Below are 19,139 nucleotides of genomic sequence, written 5' to 3'. Positions count from 1 at the left end.
TTGGTGAAGATAAAAAGAGTGTGTGGCAGGACCCTGGGTGTTCTCATATACATCTTCTGGTGTTGAGCTGATAACACTAATATTGAGGTCATTTTCAGTAGATGAAAAGGCTTAAGCGAATACTTCACAGTATGATTACACCAGTTTTTCACCCACTATAAATGGTGCAGCTTGAGGCGATACGTGACTGTGACATTATAGATTAAGGTCTAGATTCTTTGGTTACTCGCTTTGGGACAAACTTGTTCATGTACAGAAGCAGTAATCAGTCTTTACAAGGCCAAAATATAATGTTCAATTTAAGCTGCTACTTTAATTGATGGGTATGCTGACAGAATAATGCAGTTGTGTATGCTGGGTATTAGAATAATGCTGGTGTATCAAATATTTAGGAAGTCGTACAGTAAGTGTGTCCCAAAGGCTGACCACAATGTGATCTGTCATTAAATTAGGCCTAAATGTAATTGCTCCATTTCATGCATCAATAATAAGAAGAAGTTGGTAATTGATTGTTGAATGAAGATCAATAGAAATAAGCCTCCGAGCAACGCTCGGGCGTAGCACAGCAACAGTTAGTAACCCAGTAATGTGCATGTGACTTCATTGATATACATAAGGCATCAACGTTTTATTCAGCCATTTCATGTTATTACAAACAAATGTTATTAACTTTGACAATATTCCAGCTTTAGCCTGAGGGGACACTCAAAGGAGTAGTCTGATTTAATCTGAATTGATTAAGCCACAAATAATTTCAAACCAAATATACACCACAGTTGTCCCCTCATAGTTGGTTATAAATAAATTAAAAGCATTTCGTAGACTTCAGGAAATCCAGAAATGGCTGCTTGTGCGTGTGCTTCTGTCCCAGAACACTTTGCTAGCATGTACACTACACACAGATGTACTGTAAATGGTGAAATTATTGAGACACAGGTGTAGCTCACTGACCACCTAGAGTCCTAAAGCACGTCACTGCCTCCAGACCAACGATAAGCTGCTGCCCCACTATCCACATGCCCACACTGCCTGACTTACAGTATGTTTGGGTGCAACCGGCCGACAAGGGACTCCTCTGCCCCTGAGCAGGAGACGAAGTCAGCAACTGCCATCTGCGACCTGGGCTTTTGGACCACTTAAAAAAAAGAAAAGAAAAATCAACTGCAAAGCTTAATATTAATGAGCATTCCACATGTGGTGCAACCACTGCAGCATGGTGTAATTGCAACAGTGACTGGAACAGGTGGTCTAATAGGAAGAAGTAGCAGATCATTTCTTTCCAACAGATTGCAAGACCCTCTTCCTCTGCCGTGTTTGATGTTCATCATGCAGTGACAGCAGCTAATGCATGGCTCTGGGCAGTACCTTTACAGATAATCCTTTCTGGACATGGGCATGGGGGCAACACCTCCATTTTTGTAGCTGCGCACTTCATTGGATTGGCCATGGGCAGCACCCCAAGGACTCGCCAGTATTAGTTTCCTGAATTTAGAGGGATGGGATGCAAGTAGATAGGAGACGGGAAGAGAGGCAGGGGTAGCACAAAGCAAAAGGATTTGAGAAGAGAAGCAGGGGAGACTGGTAGAGATTGTTGGTGCTGCCATTATATTCTGCTGAGCCTTCTTTTTCTGTCGATATGGGCATGCATTTGCATGGAGAGATAGTTTGGCTCAATTGTCTTATCCAAGGTAAAAGGTTGATGACTCTGCCCCCAGTCAGCAGCAACACTGCTCCAGCAGCATCTCATAGCTGGTGTAGAGACTGCAGCCAGTGTCTCTTATGGCATTTCCTCTGAGTACGAGCCAAAGTCTATCTGGTGTCAGAGCAAACAGCCATTATTGCCTTTTTCACAAGCTGGTAAACATTGTTGCTGCAGACAATAGCCAACCTCTTAGGTAAGCAGGAAACTAGAGATATGGCGCTCTGCCTTTCTAACCACCCACACACTTCCACAGGTCTGCTAGTGACGTCTTCATTGTAGAAAGCTTGGAGTGACGGAGAGCATAGGATGTGCACAGGATATGATGCAAAACCTCTTGTTATATGGACTGAATGAGAAAGCATTTCTAAGATATTAGATTAGATTGTAGCTTGCCTGTGGGGTTAGTAACTGCACATGTACAGTAAGCACTTTGCTAAATTAGGCCACAATACTTCTGGTGTCCCATAATCTTATTTCATAACCACTAAGAGTTGCCTTCAATGTTCACTGCACTGACTCTCCTCCTGCACTTACAGTAGGTTTATATTTCACCTACAACATCAGTTAAAAGCTGAACTTCACATTTGGCTCAACATCCATAGCTTGTTGGTGTCTGCTCGGTAGTTTATTAAGTACACTACTCAAACAATAGGGACTAATAGGATCACTGATCCTGTTGGCTTAGATTGGAACCAGAGTTCAGAAGCCAACATTTACTTTACAACCAAACACAGGCTTCAGGGACAGTTTATCCTTCTAGCTTGAAACCGCTTGTTCAGTATAGTTTTGAGGCTGTATCTTACAAACAAGCAAAGGAAGGGGTGTCTATACTGGCTTCAAACAGCCCATTCATCGGTTCAAGAACTGTGTTATACAATAGTTAACATTACCCCTGGCATTCAATGCAATCAAATGTGAAGTTTACTGTGGATTTCAATATGATTCAGATTAAAAGTGGTTGTCAGAATGTGTTCAGTGTGTGCAAGGCCTTAGTGAAGTTTTACTATTCAGTATACAACAGGGCTGAGACTAATCAATACTATTTGATGCCAAAGCTATATGACTTTGCCATTGTGGTGTCAAGTTCTATTTTTAAGAGTTTGCTGCTGTCTCCACTCAGATTGTTGCATGACTTCACAGTCTCAAGATTTACAACTTGCACCGAAATTTTTTGATTTCCCAAATTCATATTATTTGTATAGTACACATGTTTTCTTGCGAGTATGGTTTCTTGGTATTTCTATGGTAATTTGCTTGTGTTTTGTCTATTTGTGTGCGTTTTCTTAAGTTGCAGGGCGTTTGCTCCTGTCGGCCACCGTAATTAAACTTATGTTGGCAATAATCTTATGTTGGTAATTATCTTCTTGTCAGGTGCAATCATTATCGCATCATTGGTGAATTACCGGTAACTGTAATACCATGAATGATTTTGTATAATGTGTAAAGATGTTTGACACCACATGCACATCGATAGGGTCTTTAGTGCAGCTTGTGAAATGTTGCTAAGTGAAATTCCAAGAAATGATGAAGAAGACAAAAATATTCCACAAAAATATTCCACAGCGTCATCAAATAGTAGATCAATACGCCGCTTGTATTTTTTTTTCTATCACAGAAAATTCAAACATGAGGTCTATTGTAAAAATAAACCTTGTTTAAAAAAGTTTCTAAAATGTGTCGGAAATCTACAGTGGGGCAAAAAAGTATTTAGTCAGCCACCAATTGTGCAAGTTCTCCCACTTAAAAAGATGAGAGAGGCCTGTAATTTTCATCATAGGTACACTTCAACTATGAGAGACAAAATGAGAAAAAGAAATCCAGAAAATCACATTGTAGGATTTTTAATGAATTTATTTGCAAATTATGGTGGAAAATAAGTATTTGGTCAATAACAAAAGTTCATCTCAATACTTTGTTATATACCCTTTGTTGGCAATGACAGAGGTCAAATGTTTTCTGTAAGTCTTCACAAGGTTTTCACACACTGTTGCTGGTATTTTGGCCCATTCCTCCATGCAGATCTACTCTAGAGCAGTGATGTTTTGGGGCTGTCGCTGGGCAACACGGACTTTCAACTCCCTCCAAAGATTTTCTATGGGGTTGAGATCTGGAGACTGGCTAGGCCACTCCAGGACCTTGAAATGCTTCTTACGAAGCCACTCCTTCGTTGCCCGGGCGGTGTGTTTGGGATCATTGTCATGCTGAAAGACCCAGCCACGTTTCATCTTCAATGCCCTTGCTGATGGAAGGAGGTTTTCACTCAAAATCTCACGATACATGGCCCCATTCATTCTTTCTTTTACACGGCTCAGTCGTCCTGGTCCCTTTGCAGAAAAACAGCCCCAAAGCATGATGTTTCCACCCCCATGCTTCACAGTAAGTATGGTGTTCTTTGGATGCAACTCAGCATTCTTTCCCCTCCAAACACGACGAGTTGAGTTTTTACCAAAAAGTTCTATTTTGGTTTCATCTGACCATATGACATTCTCCCAATCCTCTTCTGGATCATCCAAATGCTCTCTAGCAAACTCCAGACGGGCCTGGACATGTACTGTCTTAAGCAGGGGGACACGTCTGGCACTGCAGGATTTGAGTCCCTGGCGGCGTAGTGTGTTACTGATGGTAGCCTTTGTTACTTTGGTCCCAGCTCTCTGCAGGTCATTCACTAGGTCCCCCCGTGTGGTTCTGGGATTTTTGCTCACCGTTCTTGTAATCATTTTGACCCCATGGGGTGAGATCTTGCGTGGAACCCCAAATCGAGGGAGATTATTAGTGGTCTTGTATGTCTTCCATTTTCTTATAATTGCTCTGACAGTTGATTTCTTCACACCAAGCTGCTTACCTATTGCAGATTCAGTCTTCCCAGCCTGGTGCAGGTCTACAATTTTGTTTCTGGTGTCCTTTGACAGCTCTTTGGTCTTGGCCATAGTGGAGTTTGGAGTGTGACTGTTTGAGGTTGTGGACAGGTGTGTTTTATACTGATAACAAGTTCAAACAGGTGCCAATAATACAGGTAACGAGTGGAGGACAGAGGAGCCTCTTAAAGAAGAAGTTACAGGTCTGTGAGAGCCAGAAATCTTGCTTGTTTGTAGGTGACCAAATACTTATTTTCCCGAGGAATTTGCAAATAAATTCATTAAAAATCCTACAATGTGATTTTCTGGATTTGTTTTCTCATTTTGGCTCTCATAGTTGAAGTGTACCTATGATGAAAATTACAGGCCTCTCTCATCTTTTTAAGTGGGAGAACTTGCACAATTGGTGGCTGACTAAATACTTTTTTGCCCCACTGTATCAGAGGGTCAATCGATACATAGTTTCACAAGCGAGATACAATGTAGCAACTACGTACGTTATTAAACTAACGTTAGTGATCAGATGCAGCCTTGTGTGGTTGCTATAGAAACTAATTAATGTTAGCTACAGTTGAGCTAACGTTATTCGCCGTAGTTCTAAACATTACAGTGTTTTAAAAATGGACAAACTCATTGTCAATTTTAATATATTTGGAGTAGGGAAGACATTTGAGGACTGGTTAAAGAGCGACGAGGACAACGGAATGACAAAAGAAAAAGACAAGGCCCAGGGTATCCGTTTCCGAGATCTGACAGATGAATTGAAGACGGGGCCCTTGAATCAAACACGAAAAAGGCAGCTGCCTTTGCTATCAGGGTTTTCACCGAGTGGAAGAGCCACCAGAAGGATAGACTGACAGTGACAACTGACCCGGACACCTGCAGCACCGAAGAACCTTGTGTGGTTGCTATAGAAACTAATTAGCTACAGCTGAGCTAACGTTATTCACCGTAGTTCTAAAGGGGACTACTTTTTGAGGGAGAGGAACTCAAACAGAGTATACATTTAATAAGCATTCAATACAAATAAGAGAAAGCATAATTATCAAAGTATTTGAATTGTTTTATTATGTTGTCAAGTAAGTAGAATAAATGGGATAATCACCTCCAGGCAGGGGAATAAACAGTTTGATATGCCCGGCTTGTGGAAGGTTACCACCCGAGACGAAGGTAAGCCGGGCATTTAAGGAAAATGTCACCCAGTGTAACACTGTGGCTCACTCATGTGTTTGTATCGAGGTATGCAGCACAGAGAAATATGCAACATCAGGCTTTGGCTACACAGACAGTAGGATCAGTTTATTGTTGGTTTTGGTCTTTTCATGGGATTTGTTGACAATAAGAAAATCATTTAAAATGTACAGTGATTTTGTACTATATGTCAATAGCTCCACAAATACGTACATTGTCTGTTCAAGTTAGATAGTGATTGTGAAATATTTGTTGAATAATACTGTACTGCATGTTTTTTCATTTTAGTCCCGTTTTGCTCACTGAAGCCTTACCTATCTGGACATGTCACTATAGTAGTGAACTGCAGTAGGTAAATTAAACTTAAGCCTGATGACTGAAACAATTATCTAAGATGTTTCTCCTCCCCTCTTAGGGCAGGAGGAGTCAGTGGCCACCTTCAAAGGCAATGAGTTCTTCAGCTACAACCTGTCCCAGACTCCCATTCAGAGCAGTTTGGATGAGATCACGCTGTCCTTCCGTACCCTGCAAAGGAACGGCCTGCTGCTTCACACAGGGAGGTCAGCCGACTATGTCAACCTGTCCCTGAGGAACGGAGCTCTGTGGCTGGTCATCAACCTGGGCTCTGGTGCTTTTGAGGCCCTGGTGGAACCTGCCAAAGGGAAGTTCAACGACAATGTCTGGCATGATGTTCGAGTGACACGCAACCTCCGCCAGGTGTGTATACATCCACTGCCTGTGACTTGCACCTTACTTGTGCAAGTCACAAGTCAGTACATAATTATCTTTAACTTTTGGATCAGATCAATGGTCCAAGTACTGTAATACCAGTTCCATGCAAGCAGGGTTTAGGTACTAATATTAGTAATTACTAATATAGGTAGTCCTCTATCAGTGTAAACACTTACAAAGATTGTTGGCTTCTTTTGAATGTGTAATATTTCTGCTCCACTGGACTCCCTATCTCGCATCTTCCACATTTTGATAGATACCACAAGCTCATATTAGGCCATTGCCCTCTTTCTCATGAAATAGATTGTTTTGGCGGAAATCACAGAGTCCTTTTATAATCAGGCAAGTTCTGTTTTTTTCTGCACCCACAAGACTGCTGTAAAGGTCTTTCTACCTCATTGAAAGAAAGAAAGAAAGAAAGAAAGAAAGAATCAACTCATACAGCAATATCCATCACATTCATGTATCCTGCAACAGTGCTGAAATCTCTGCAGCCTGTTGTTTTTTTCTAACTTTACAAAACAATAATTTTCGTACAGATTTTGACAAACTGCCTAACAACTGCAAATGCTACTTTGCATGAGGTCATGAAAAATAGAGCGGCGCTTTTATATAATTAATTAACAGTCATTGCATGTGTCCAATATTGTACAGCTGTACCTACTGTACTGGTCTGCAGCAAAGTACAGCTCGGCCCTATGGTTTCATATTCATTAACGTTGTCCACTGGACAATGCACAGTGCTGAATTCCCAAACTAATTTACAGACTGCCAGGATGTGTCTGCGTTACATTACAGTAAATGTTACCCTGCTGGCTCTTTTCTTTCACTGCAGTCATTCTACAATTAGTTCCATCATACAGTACCTTAAAGATCCACTAATGAATGTTTTTTTTTCATATTAACACTGAATAAGGTTGTAATTTATGTGTAATGTGCAGATTGTGTTTTTTTTTTTTTTTTAGAATTTGTTTTGGGCATTTTCGGCCTTTATTTTGACAGGACAGCTGAAGACATGAAAGGGGAGAGAGAGGGGGGAAGTGACAATGGCAAAGGGCCGCAGGTCGGAGTCGAACCTGGGCCCGCTGCGTTGAGGAGAAAACCTCTATATAGGGGCGCCCGCTCTACCAACTGAGCTATCCGGGTGTCTGCGGATTGTGTTTTGTAATGTATTTAAACACAACTCCAAATGCTAATGTTACTCTTTTTCTGGTGTGTAAACAATTATTTGCTAACTTAAGATTTAACAATGTGTTCCCCTATAGAAGCCAAAAGAAATATTTAAAAATTTAAACCTGCAATAACAGATTTTTGGTGAACACAACATTGGCATGTCTGTTAAGCTGATATAGAGAACTTGTTAACAGTTGCTTTTTACACATCCAGCAGTTACAGAGCAACATAATCATTCATTTGGAGTTGTGTTTCTGGTCCAAGTCCAATATTCACTCTCTCGTGGTTGTGTTTTTGTTCTCCTCCAACCCTTGAGAAAAATAGCTGGCTCCACTATAGGCAGGTTTCCATCCAAATCTAGCTCACATTTTAACTGAATATTTCAGGAAAATCAGTAAAAGAAAATGTGAATGTTTGCACGTTTCTATGAACTACTGATTTGCTAATGTGAGGACTTATTATCGAGAGAAGCAGTAGGTCGCTCCTTGGGTTCACCAGCTAGTTGCTAACTGTGTCTGTCTGCCTGTTGGTGCTGAGTTGGTAATGTACTGTGGGTTTTTAGAGCTTTTTCCCTGAAAACAGCAAACAACATTTTGGTCCCTACTATCACTTATAGAAAAAGTCACAAATAGGCACATACTGGGGAGTGGCTACAATGCAAGCCACACAAATTGTATCAAGCAGAGCTTCTTTAGCTGAGGTGCTATGTATTCCTACCTTAAGCCGCGTACACATGATCAGAGATAAAATTGCGAGGAAGGGTGCAGAGCATATTGTAGGCACAGAGTTAAAGCGCAGGTGTACATCATCATTGCTTCTGGCTTTGATTGCGCCTTAAAAAGGTCAGCAGCAACAAGCTCATATTTGAAATATTTTTTAACTTTGAGCGCAGTGTTCGGTGGTGATTCAGAGCAGTGCATGACCAAGGGTAGCGCTTCCTCCATATTGTCTCCACCACTCTCCCCATAGGAAAACAATGGCAGAGCGGTTTTACCGCGGATCATGTGCAAGTGGCTTTTGAAGTATATTAAAAAATATACAGGAGACAAGTCACACCACTGAGTCAAACAAGATCCCTGTGAGTCATTTATAGCGCAATATTAAAACCTTGAGGAAATTGGTCTTCTGAAAGCAAAAGGAGTCCCGAGCAATTTTGTGCCAAATAAAGTGACCACTTAGTAAATTTACCTGAACCATAATTAACCTAAATGTGTTTCTATAAAATGAGCTTTGCCATGCGCAATGCATTTAAATGTTTGATTTCTTTGCTAAAGTAGGACTCATTTTGTATCTAACTCTCTCATCATCACCAATATAGTCTGAATCCGTCACATTAAGCTGCATATAAAGTTGCATCCTCCTCCACATCTATTTCCTTACCCCGGCTTCTAGAAGAGCGGCAATCCAATGCTTACAACGTCACTTATGCTTTCAGAAATGCATTTGATCCCTGTGTAAATTGCTTTCCCTTTAGATAAGTTACCCCACTGACATGTAGATAGGGGAAACTGTAACTCCTAAGAGAGTGCTGGTGGAAACATTATGTTAGATCCCGTGGTGCTTTTCAGGCTAGAATTCCTCCTATTACTATCCAGCCCCCATCTGTCTTTTTATGCCTCCGCACCGGCGACAGCCTTGGCCGAAGGCATTATGTTTTTGGGTTTCCCATACATCTGTGTGTCCCATTCTCGTAAACGCAATATGTCAGAAAGGTCTTGAGGGCATTTCTTTAAATTTGAAACAAGGATGAACTGATTAGAAGTTGGAAGTCAAATGTCCAGGACACTGTGACATCACAAAACACGTTTTTGACAGTTTTTTACAAAAAATCATACTGCAATCATGACAAAATATCACACAAATGTTGAATAGTATATAATGATAAAATGATGACATTTTATATCCAAAAGACCTAAGGTCAACTTCACTGTGACATCATAACGTTCTGCAAAAAGACTTTTCTGGCCATTATTCAATGCCGTAACTCAGGAACAGACGGGGAGATTGTGACCATATTTCACATTTGGTCGGATACTGAATTGGTGACAATAATCTCGAAACTGTGGTGTTGTTATATCTTCTGTGCTGCCAGGTTGAAGATGTGGTTTTGCTGGTATTAAACCTCATGTGATTGTTGTTGCATCATGTGATGTAGCTCTCTAAGTGAAGACAGCATTTCTCTTACTGGAAATTATTCATGTCAATATAGTGATAACTTTCATTTCTCTAAAAATACACGTAATACCTTTTTTATTACATTCCTTCAAAGTCATTACTACATAAATTATACGAGTCTGGACAGATATGGATGTAAATTGCAACTTGACTGGTTGGCAGAGGCATACAACCGCAAGGTGGTAATTCTAGTCTTTTACTGTTGTGGGCAAAATGATTGTTGCTCATTCTGTAGGCTTTTTTACCACCTATTTATGGGCCTTTACTGTACACACTCACACACAATACACTAGCATGCACACATATTATCCTAAATATTGCACTCAATTCTCACTGTTACTTTTGAGCTCCACTAACAGTCATGACTATATGTTTACCTTTTAATGAGCTCTGTGTAACCTCGGCTGAGTAGAAACCCGGGAGAAATTAGGATGAAAGGTCAGTCTCAAATAATTCCAGCCAGAACTGGAACCTGAATATTATCCTGCTGTGTGCTTCTTATTAATGATGTTTTTTTAATTCAATAGTTACCATCACCTCTGATTTTGAAATGCCAGTAAAGTAACTATCTGGGGTGTCAGGATGTGGTGTATTACTCATTATTAGAAACTGGTTATGCTTTTGTAGATGTTGTAGAGTGAAATGAAAAAGCTGCATCAATCAGTTTCCACTATGGATGGTAAGATTCACCGATTCGCGTCGGTGCGCCTACATAAAAGTGCACCGATATTTAAAAAAAAAAAAAAAGTGTACACTGGATACAATTGGGCATGCATCATTTTTAACATCTTTGCATTGGTAAAATTCAATTTATTTATCTAGAATTATTAGTAGAGGTCCTATGCTTTTGTTTAGAAATGTGACCAATAATTTGATATTAAGATTGATTCCTCCTCTCTATGACGTTAGCGAGCGTGCGGTTATGTCGTATGCGTGCCAACTGCTGAGGAGTGTCACAACAGTGTTCTGCCTAGTCCTGCCCACTGTGCTGTGATTGGCTAGTACTACTCTACTCTATTGACATTCTGTTTCAACATTTCTCAACACAGCTGAGCTATTTTTACTGTCATGACTGGACTGTTTTGATTATGACAGTGGTGTTTGTTTACTGCACCCTGTGACTGCCAATAATAGTTTTAAAAAATTACATTCGTAAGCAGTTATGAGAGACCTGTTTGAAAAAGGTTATTTTTATTTTTTATTGTTCATAAAGAAACTGCTTTCTGCTCACTGCTGAGTTAGCCTACCTTCTGAAATAGCTTTAAGCACATCCATCTGCTGGCAGACAGTTATAGCTCATTGCACTATATGTTTCATTGGCATTGTTAATCCTGAGCATCTTAAACTGTTAATTGTGTAAAGTGTTATAAAAGTGTAGTGTACTGTAAACTGGAGACTGACAGAGAACACTACAAAGGAGTTGTTACAGGTCCAAGTGGTTTTTTTTAAGAAAGAAACAACTTAAATGACAACTTTTTCTTTTCCTCCTCAAAATGCTCGGCCCCGACCATTGCTACAAAGCAGCTATAATTTCATTTATGATTTGGTTAGGAAATAAAATCAATCTCATATTGAACTGCATAACATCATTCTTTTGCATTGCGTCAAATCACATCGTATCGCGTTGAATCGCATTGTGTTGAATCAAATCGGGTCGGACCATACTGCATCGCAATAGGGGATGAATTGTATGGCATCTGTAGTTGCTGCATATGTATTGTGGAAGAAAAAAAACTTTCAAGTCCAATTATGTGGCTGGTTCTTCACTGTGCAGTGGAGATAGAAGTTCAAAAGAAGCTGTAGAATTCTCTTTGTCCAGAGTGAGTTTTCGGGCCAGAATTGTATATTGAGGTACAGGAAACAAGAAGTAAGGTGTGGGCTGGTCAAGTCTCTCAGAAGACACGCAACTCACAAGTCTGTCTGAGTAGATTAACATAGGCTCAATACACGTCTGTTTCACAAAGCAACAGGAAAGACAATATAAGGATAAAACATTTTCTTCTACAGTATATTTAATGTATCAGGTAGTTGGCAATGCGTCAACATGCCTATTGCATCGGCCTCAGACCGGAGATGCACATCTCTTCTTTCCAGGCATGAAAGCACTTTTGTTTTCTTGATGTGCAATTTCATCAACCCACGTCAAGCCCTGCCATTGTCCACTGTTCAAGCCAAAGATACTGAGGGCTTTACCACAAGATAGAAATCAATTCCTGCCAGTACCAGTGAATGGTAAGGCAGGACCTTGTTTTTTTGACCTGACACCTGAACATACCATGTCAAGTCATTCTTTTGTCTCTGATCCTCTTGCTTTCAACATACCAGTGATTTGACAGAATAACCACCACAGTTTTCACAAAGTTAAGTTCCTGAGATACAATATAAGGACTTTTAAAAATCGGACCGCTTTATCACAGATCCCAGATTTGTAATGATTTGTTTTGTGTATGTTTACTGACACCTGGCAGGGTGATTATCATCAGTATGTTGGGAATGAGGCCGCACCACTTTATCTACCTAAGTCAAGGTCAATTGGATCTTGGGGTGGTGTATTTTTTATCCAGATATGTAGCTCAGTGCCTCCTTCACCTTTATCATCCTTCTCTTTTAATAGAAATCATCCCATTATTATGTGTAATGCCAATTCTTTCCACAACATGTTATATCACAATTGCTTAAATGCTAAATTTTCTCCATGGAATTTCCCAATCAAAATAAAAATGAAAAATGATCATTAAATGTGTACAATATAAGACAACTAAAGTGTGTAGTGAAGGTGCAGGGGCTGTTAATTTTTTCTGAGAGAGCAGTTTCCTCTCTCTGACATATGAATTGCTCTTTGATATTTTTCGAAATTTACTGGCCTGATTTTGACAAAAGATTTTATGTATGACATCTTATTAGAGTGAGTACAATTTATTATTTAGCTTTTCGCTGTAGATTTTCCTGAAAATGTAATTTTCTTTTCATCACAATGAAATCATTATTGTTTTCACCTATTACCCCAAAGTGGGAGCTGTTACATTTGTGTAGGAATACGTGTCAACTGTAGGCTTATTGTCATGGCAACAAGCATATCATATCTTCTTCTACTGTATAGCCCTATTCAGTCATTAATTTCCTTTGTCTCTGTGTACTGATAAGACTGATATGGGAATAATCTCGTTTTGTTGCTGCCAATACACAAGCAACATAGCTTGCCATCTTGATATCTTTAATTTCAAATTAATTGAGTACAATGTATCATTCATATTGATTTGGAGCCAAAATATCAGTAGAAATAATATTTATGTTGTTATATTGTCTCCACTGCAATCCTGCTAATATATCAGAAACAGGGATCAGCTGAGATTAGTCAACCCTGCAAAGCTGATCTTGTAATTGCCTTCAAGAGCTAACATTAAGGCAAGCTCAACTAGAATCAAGAAATGAGGCATGAAATAATTAGGACATTTCTTTCTGTCTGACTTAAAATCTCTTTATGTCTTGCAATTTATTTTCACTTATATCGTCCTCCCGCAATGGCTCCTGTAGGTGACGATCTTGGTGGATGGGATTCTCACCACCACCGGCTACACTCAGGAGGACTACACCATGCTGGGCTCTGATGATCTCTTCTACATAGGAGGCAGCCTAAACACAGCCGACCTACCAGGCTCCCCGGTCGGCAACAACTTCCTGGGCTGTCTAAAAGATGTGAGTACAGCTTGACCTCGGTCCCAGCAGAGGACTGGAAACACTATCCTACCCTCCTTAGATAGCACTACCCCTTCCTATAAGCAGAGCATGTTCTGCGTATAGAAAATCACCACTCACATTCGTATCGATTCTCCTGTTGTAGGGTGTTTGAAGGAGAAACATTCAGCTGCATATGCGCTGTGCAGAGCATATGCATTTATAGATTCCTGCGGGAATTGCTTTGAGAACGTAGCACTAATATACATAAGAAACAGATGCATCTTCTCATGTTCATTCCTGAAATACCAGTCTGAACTTTTCATCACTTTTTCCAGATTTTTAACAATGGCCTGTACCTGTCACATTGATTATCTTTAGCAAGCAAGCTACGATCATGTACTCAGCATCAGAATTATTATAGAAAAAGTAATGAATAATGGATAAATGCAGAATTTAAGCCTGGGCTTCCAAATGTTTAATGAAGTGAGCAATCTCATGAAAATTGAATGACATGCTTTGTGCCTTAAAACTGAGAGAAATGCTTTCCATTACCAAGGACGGATTAGGAGGAGACATGACTAAAACAGGCAGTAGTTTGAATTAAAATAGTGAAGTGGAAAGTAGCATAAGCGTCAGAGTGGCAGGTCGTATATATATTTTCTTGGTGGAGTCAATATCGAGCTCAAACAAATGAGTTTTCTTCTGGCAGAGACACTTACGTCAAAGGATATAAGACCATTTATTCCATAAATGCTTATAAACCGTTATTAGGCCCTGCTCTTGATCCCCATTCAATCCAGCTGCATGGGATTCAGTGGGGAGTACAATGCACCAAGGACAGAACAGACACATCACTTAGAGGATACACAAAATGCACAAGGCAAATAGACTAGAAATTGTCTGACTAAGCTAGCAACAGCAGCAGCAATTGGAGCAAAGTATAACAAGCAGCAGCTTCTTTAGAGTATGTGTGAGAGTTTTACAGATTATAAAATCTGTCAAATAGTCTTCTTAAAAGTAGATTCATGACTTATTTGAACATTGTTGGAGAGGTTGTGCTTGGCTTCAATGCTCTGCTAGAACTAACGTGAAAAGATTTATTTTTCAGTTTCAGATTTTCTTCTTGGAACCCATTTGAAAAAGCACTTTCACTTGCCAAGTCCTAACTACTAAGCATCTAGTTTGTGTAGTCACATAATGTGTTAATGGTGGAGACCTGAAACCTTCATACAGATGTACTTGTGTCCACAACAAGTAATGTGTGTTTCAAAGGTCAGTCATGACACTAAAATGGAGAAGTTATTGACAAATGCTTTACATCTATGAGTTTTAGCTACACTGGAGCTCTAGGGATGAATGTCGTTTGTTCCATCACTTTGGTCCAGACTGAAATATCTTGCCACCAATAAATGGATTGCCATGAAATTTAGACATTTGCGGTTCGCCAAAGGATGAATCATTTTGACTCTTTACTACATTTCAGCATTCATATAATCTGTCTATTCTTGTATACTGTGTTGTCACTGATTTTCATCACCACCTAGACCACACTTTGCACTAATTGTACACTAACTCTTTACTACATCTCAGCATTCATACAGACTGTCTATTCTTGCATATTGTATTATTACTGATATACATCACTACCTAGACCACCATTTGCACTAATTGTATATTGTCTCTTCTCTACATTCAGCATTTATATAGATTGATTACTGCTTACTGTGTTATTACTGATCTATATCACTTAATAGACCGCAACTTGCACTAACTGTAGATTGACTCTTCACTACACCTCAGCATTTATCTAGACTGTCTATTCATATACATTGTGTTATAACTGATCTACCTCAATAACTAGACCACTAGACTAACTGTTTACTGACTCTTTACACCATCAACTCTTTACACCATCTCAGCAGTGATATAGACTCTCTGTTCATGTATATTGCAAGTCATATCGACTTACTTGCACCTCACTACGTGCCGGCATTTGTAATTCCCCACTTATTCTGCACTTTATGTAGCATATTGTATTCTGTGTTCTTGTACTGCATTGAATGTGAAACTATTTGTTGTCTTGCACACCTCTGCTTGTCTTGGCCAGGTTGCCATTGCAAATGAGAACCTGTTCTCAACGGCCTACCTGGTTAAATAAAGGTTAAATAAAAAATAAAAATAAAAAAAATCATACAGACTTTGATCCCCCAATGTTTCCTCTCACACCACCATGAGGTTCACATTCAGGTTTTCGCTTAACAGTTAATCAAGGTCGCTAGAGGATAAATTCCTAATGGCTTTAGTTATCCCCTGACTTTTCATCTAGCGCCATAATCGGGTCAAAATTTCTTTATGATCAATACTTTGGTATGCATGCCAAATACTTTTCCATCAGCCTCAGATGTACTTTGGTTTTTGTGCTAATGACAAATTTTAGCATGCTAAGCTGAAATCGTGAACATGGCAAATACTACCTGTTCAGCCTACCTATCTATCAGCATGTTATCATTGCCATTGTGAGCATGTTAGCATGCTGATGTTTGCATTTTGCTCAAAGCACTGCAGTGCCAAAGCACAGCGTCATTTCATTTTGAATCTTGTAGTCCACACAGTATACAGATATGTAATTCTTTCCTTGTAACTCCTAATATCCTTATAGCCAATAACAGCACTGTTACACTGTAATAGTAACAATATTCTTTTTATTTACTCATGTTGGCACAAGGTGGTGATTACTATATGCATGTTAATCTGGGCCCATTTCACATTTAAAAAAACAGCAACTTTACGCACTAATTATATTTAGTAGTGCCCCTAAATTGTTTTAAATGCCCTGACAGTGGGGGAAAGTTGCCCCCCAAACATTCTTTTAATTTCCTACACTGGTTGTAGTATTAATAGTGAGTACATGACATCAACATTTTAAAGCACTCAAGCGTTAACTAAATGATTTTTAAATAGAGTGTCTACTCTGCAATGTGAATATATTGAAATGAAATTTAGATGTTATTTATGGACAGGTTATTGTCCCAGCATGCTGCCAATGCTGCAACCCCCGCTCTGTGGGTGTTGCAGCTGCGACTGGTGGTGGTGTTTAGACCTACTACTGCTGTGCGTAGTCACACAGATGTCTTGTAGGCATGCATAGGGAGAGTATGACGGGATAAAGAGTCATGAGGATAGGATGACAAACCTGAAAAGTCCCAGTAATGAAGGTGAGCAGTAGCAGAGGCAGAGCTGATCAAATAGGATCAGCTCTGCCTGTGGATCCAGGAGGCAGGTTCAGAGACGGGTCAGTCTAAGCCAGAGCTCTGAGTTTGGCAATGAAGTAGAGGAACAAAGCTCTGCGGTGAATGGAAAGAATTCCAACACACATATTTATCTTAATCCATGCGGGGGGGGGGGGGGGGGGTGTGAATAGAATATTTATTGTATAAGCAGTGCATCTATTTAGGGGGATATCTGTCTTAACTAAAAGTAGAGAGTTTGGGATTTGACTAATCTCCCAAGACGTGGCATGATAAGATGTGAGTGCTGATGGGTGGGGGAGAAGCCATCAGGTTCATCAGGTACAAGAAAAATAATGGCCACTTTCAGACGAATGTTACGAATACAACAACTGTAGGGGAGAGATGAATTTGTCTTTGAAGTCCGCATCTTATCGGTCTGTAGAATGTGTGCCCACAGGATGTCCCACACTGCATCATTAGGTCCCTCTAATTTAATGCTTTGCTCACATGTTTTTTAGCAGCAGAGAAGGTCTTCATTCTCAGACTGTTGTTAAGCATTTCAATTCAATTTTATTTATATTATCAAATCATAACAAGAGTTATCTCAAGACACTTTACAGATAGAGTAGGTCTAGACCACACTCTATAATTTACAAAGACCCAACAATTCTAGTAATTCCCCCAAGAGCAAGCATTTATTGCGACAGTGGCGAGGAAAAACTTCCTTTTAGGGAGAAAGCTCAGACAGACCCAGGGTCTTGGTAGGCAGTGTCTGACGATGCCGGTTGAGGGTGTGATGAACAGTGGCAATAATAGTCACAATAATAGTTGTAGTAGTTCATGGTGTAGCAGGGCACTGCAGGGCGTTACAGGGTGTAGCAGGGCACTGCAGATTATTGTTATTCTTCACCGTTTGAGCATAAAAGACATGAGGGCTTTGTCAATCAACACTAGAGGAGCTTTATTCTTGTCTTTCGGGATACTCTGTAATCCTTGTCACATACAATAGGCGTCTGAATTAGTGAAATGGGATTCCACTCCCTGTATTGTCCTTTGGCTTGTGTAATAGCTGTGCAGAGGTCACAAAGTGCTTTTTTTGTAGCCATTTTTTCGTTTTTGTTAGATGTGGTGTTGCTTGTTGTAATCAATGGCCGTATATATCTGCCAATGCGCGGTGTCTTGATTGACTGTGTTTATTTAAAAATAGTCTGTTACACTCATTTCTCGATGGTCAGTTTCACCATCTGATTTCACTGCTTAATTAGTCACACTGAAGCAGTGTGAAGTGTGATATTGGCTCAAATTGCCTCTCAGCTCTGCTGTTAGTCCTCTACGCAGTGTGGTGTGTCACCTCAGGCAGACGCAGAGTGGAAGATAACAGTGGGCTTGGGGTGACTTACAACTGATACAGAATGAGACAAGGATTGCTGTCCCCTGCTGTGCATATTGATGAACCCAGAATGAAAGTAGAAAATTATACAATAACCTTACAGAGAAGCCCACACATGCATTCTATTGAAGTGTGCTTCAGTATAATCAGGGTATATTGTAGTATAAGTGAATACTTAAAAAAAAGCATTTTGTATATCTCTCCGTTTCCTGTGATTTATCTATATTTTCAAATCAATAGCCATACAATCCTCAAAGACAGAGGGAGGTCTGTTGTATATTCACTGCAGCCAGAGTGTTTAATCAGATTTGTTACCACAGTTTACAGGTATCTACATCATGAGCTCGGCAGTAAAAATTAATACTCAAGCTTATGCCCGCTTACATTTACTAAATTTGCCTATTTAAATAAAGAATTGTGTGTTGTCGTTGTGAAGGATCAAGTCCACCTCTCTTCCACCCACAGCTCTTTCAGTTTACTTAGTATAAACACATAATTGTTTGTCATTGCATAGGTGCTATGTCTGCGATTCCTCCTCTCCGAATGTAATGATTATTCAACAGTCAGACCCATTGTACGTTCCTTAGTGACTCAGCTAAATGTCTAAAATGTAAATTTTTGCATTTGCATCTAAATCTAAATGCATTTCCAGTGTCAAAAGCATTTAGCTCTTGCTGCCTTCTTGCTTTTGTTTGAGTACCTGTAAAATATAATGCGTACAGTTCTACATGCACTCTCAATGTATGTTAACTGAAATAAAATTATTCATCATCTTCATCATCAATCGCTACATGGACACACAGCACGAGTCAGGAACAATCTCAAAGAGACAATGCGATGTGTGTCGTGTCATTTTTGGTTAATTAATTAATGCATTAACTGCCTCTGCATTCGTTTAATTAAAGGTGCCAGTTTATTGGACGTAACTCTGGATATGATTATCAGGATATTTTCTATCTGAGTTCAAGGATGATTCACTGTGTTTTCTGCTGCATGTCCTTGTGAATGCTGCT

The 19,139-nt window shown here is 39.7% G+C and overlaps 1 protein-coding gene across 1 annotated transcript in view; it reads left to right on the top strand.

Annotated features, from left to right (window-relative positions):
* Nucleotides 1-19,139, top strand: part of nrxn2a (neurexin 2a) — a 129,497-nt gene that overhangs the window by 34,493 nt on the left and 75,865 nt on the right. Inside the window, exons 4-5 of the mRNA XM_078266310.1 lie at nucleotides 6,164-6,465; nucleotides 13,363-13,524. Coding sequence (XP_078122436.1) covers nucleotides 6,164-6,465; nucleotides 13,363-13,524 — 464 coding nt within the window. The remainder of the gene's footprint in view (nucleotides 1-6,163; nucleotides 6,466-13,362; nucleotides 13,525-19,139) is intronic.

Source organism: Sander vitreus, chromosome 13 (genome assembly GCF_031162955.1).
Source record: "Sander vitreus isolate 19-12246 chromosome 13, sanVit1, whole genome shotgun sequence".
NCBI lineage: Eukaryota > Metazoa > Chordata > Actinopteri > Perciformes > Percidae > Sander > Sander vitreus.
This window is presented reverse-complemented; position numbering and strand designations above follow the sequence as displayed.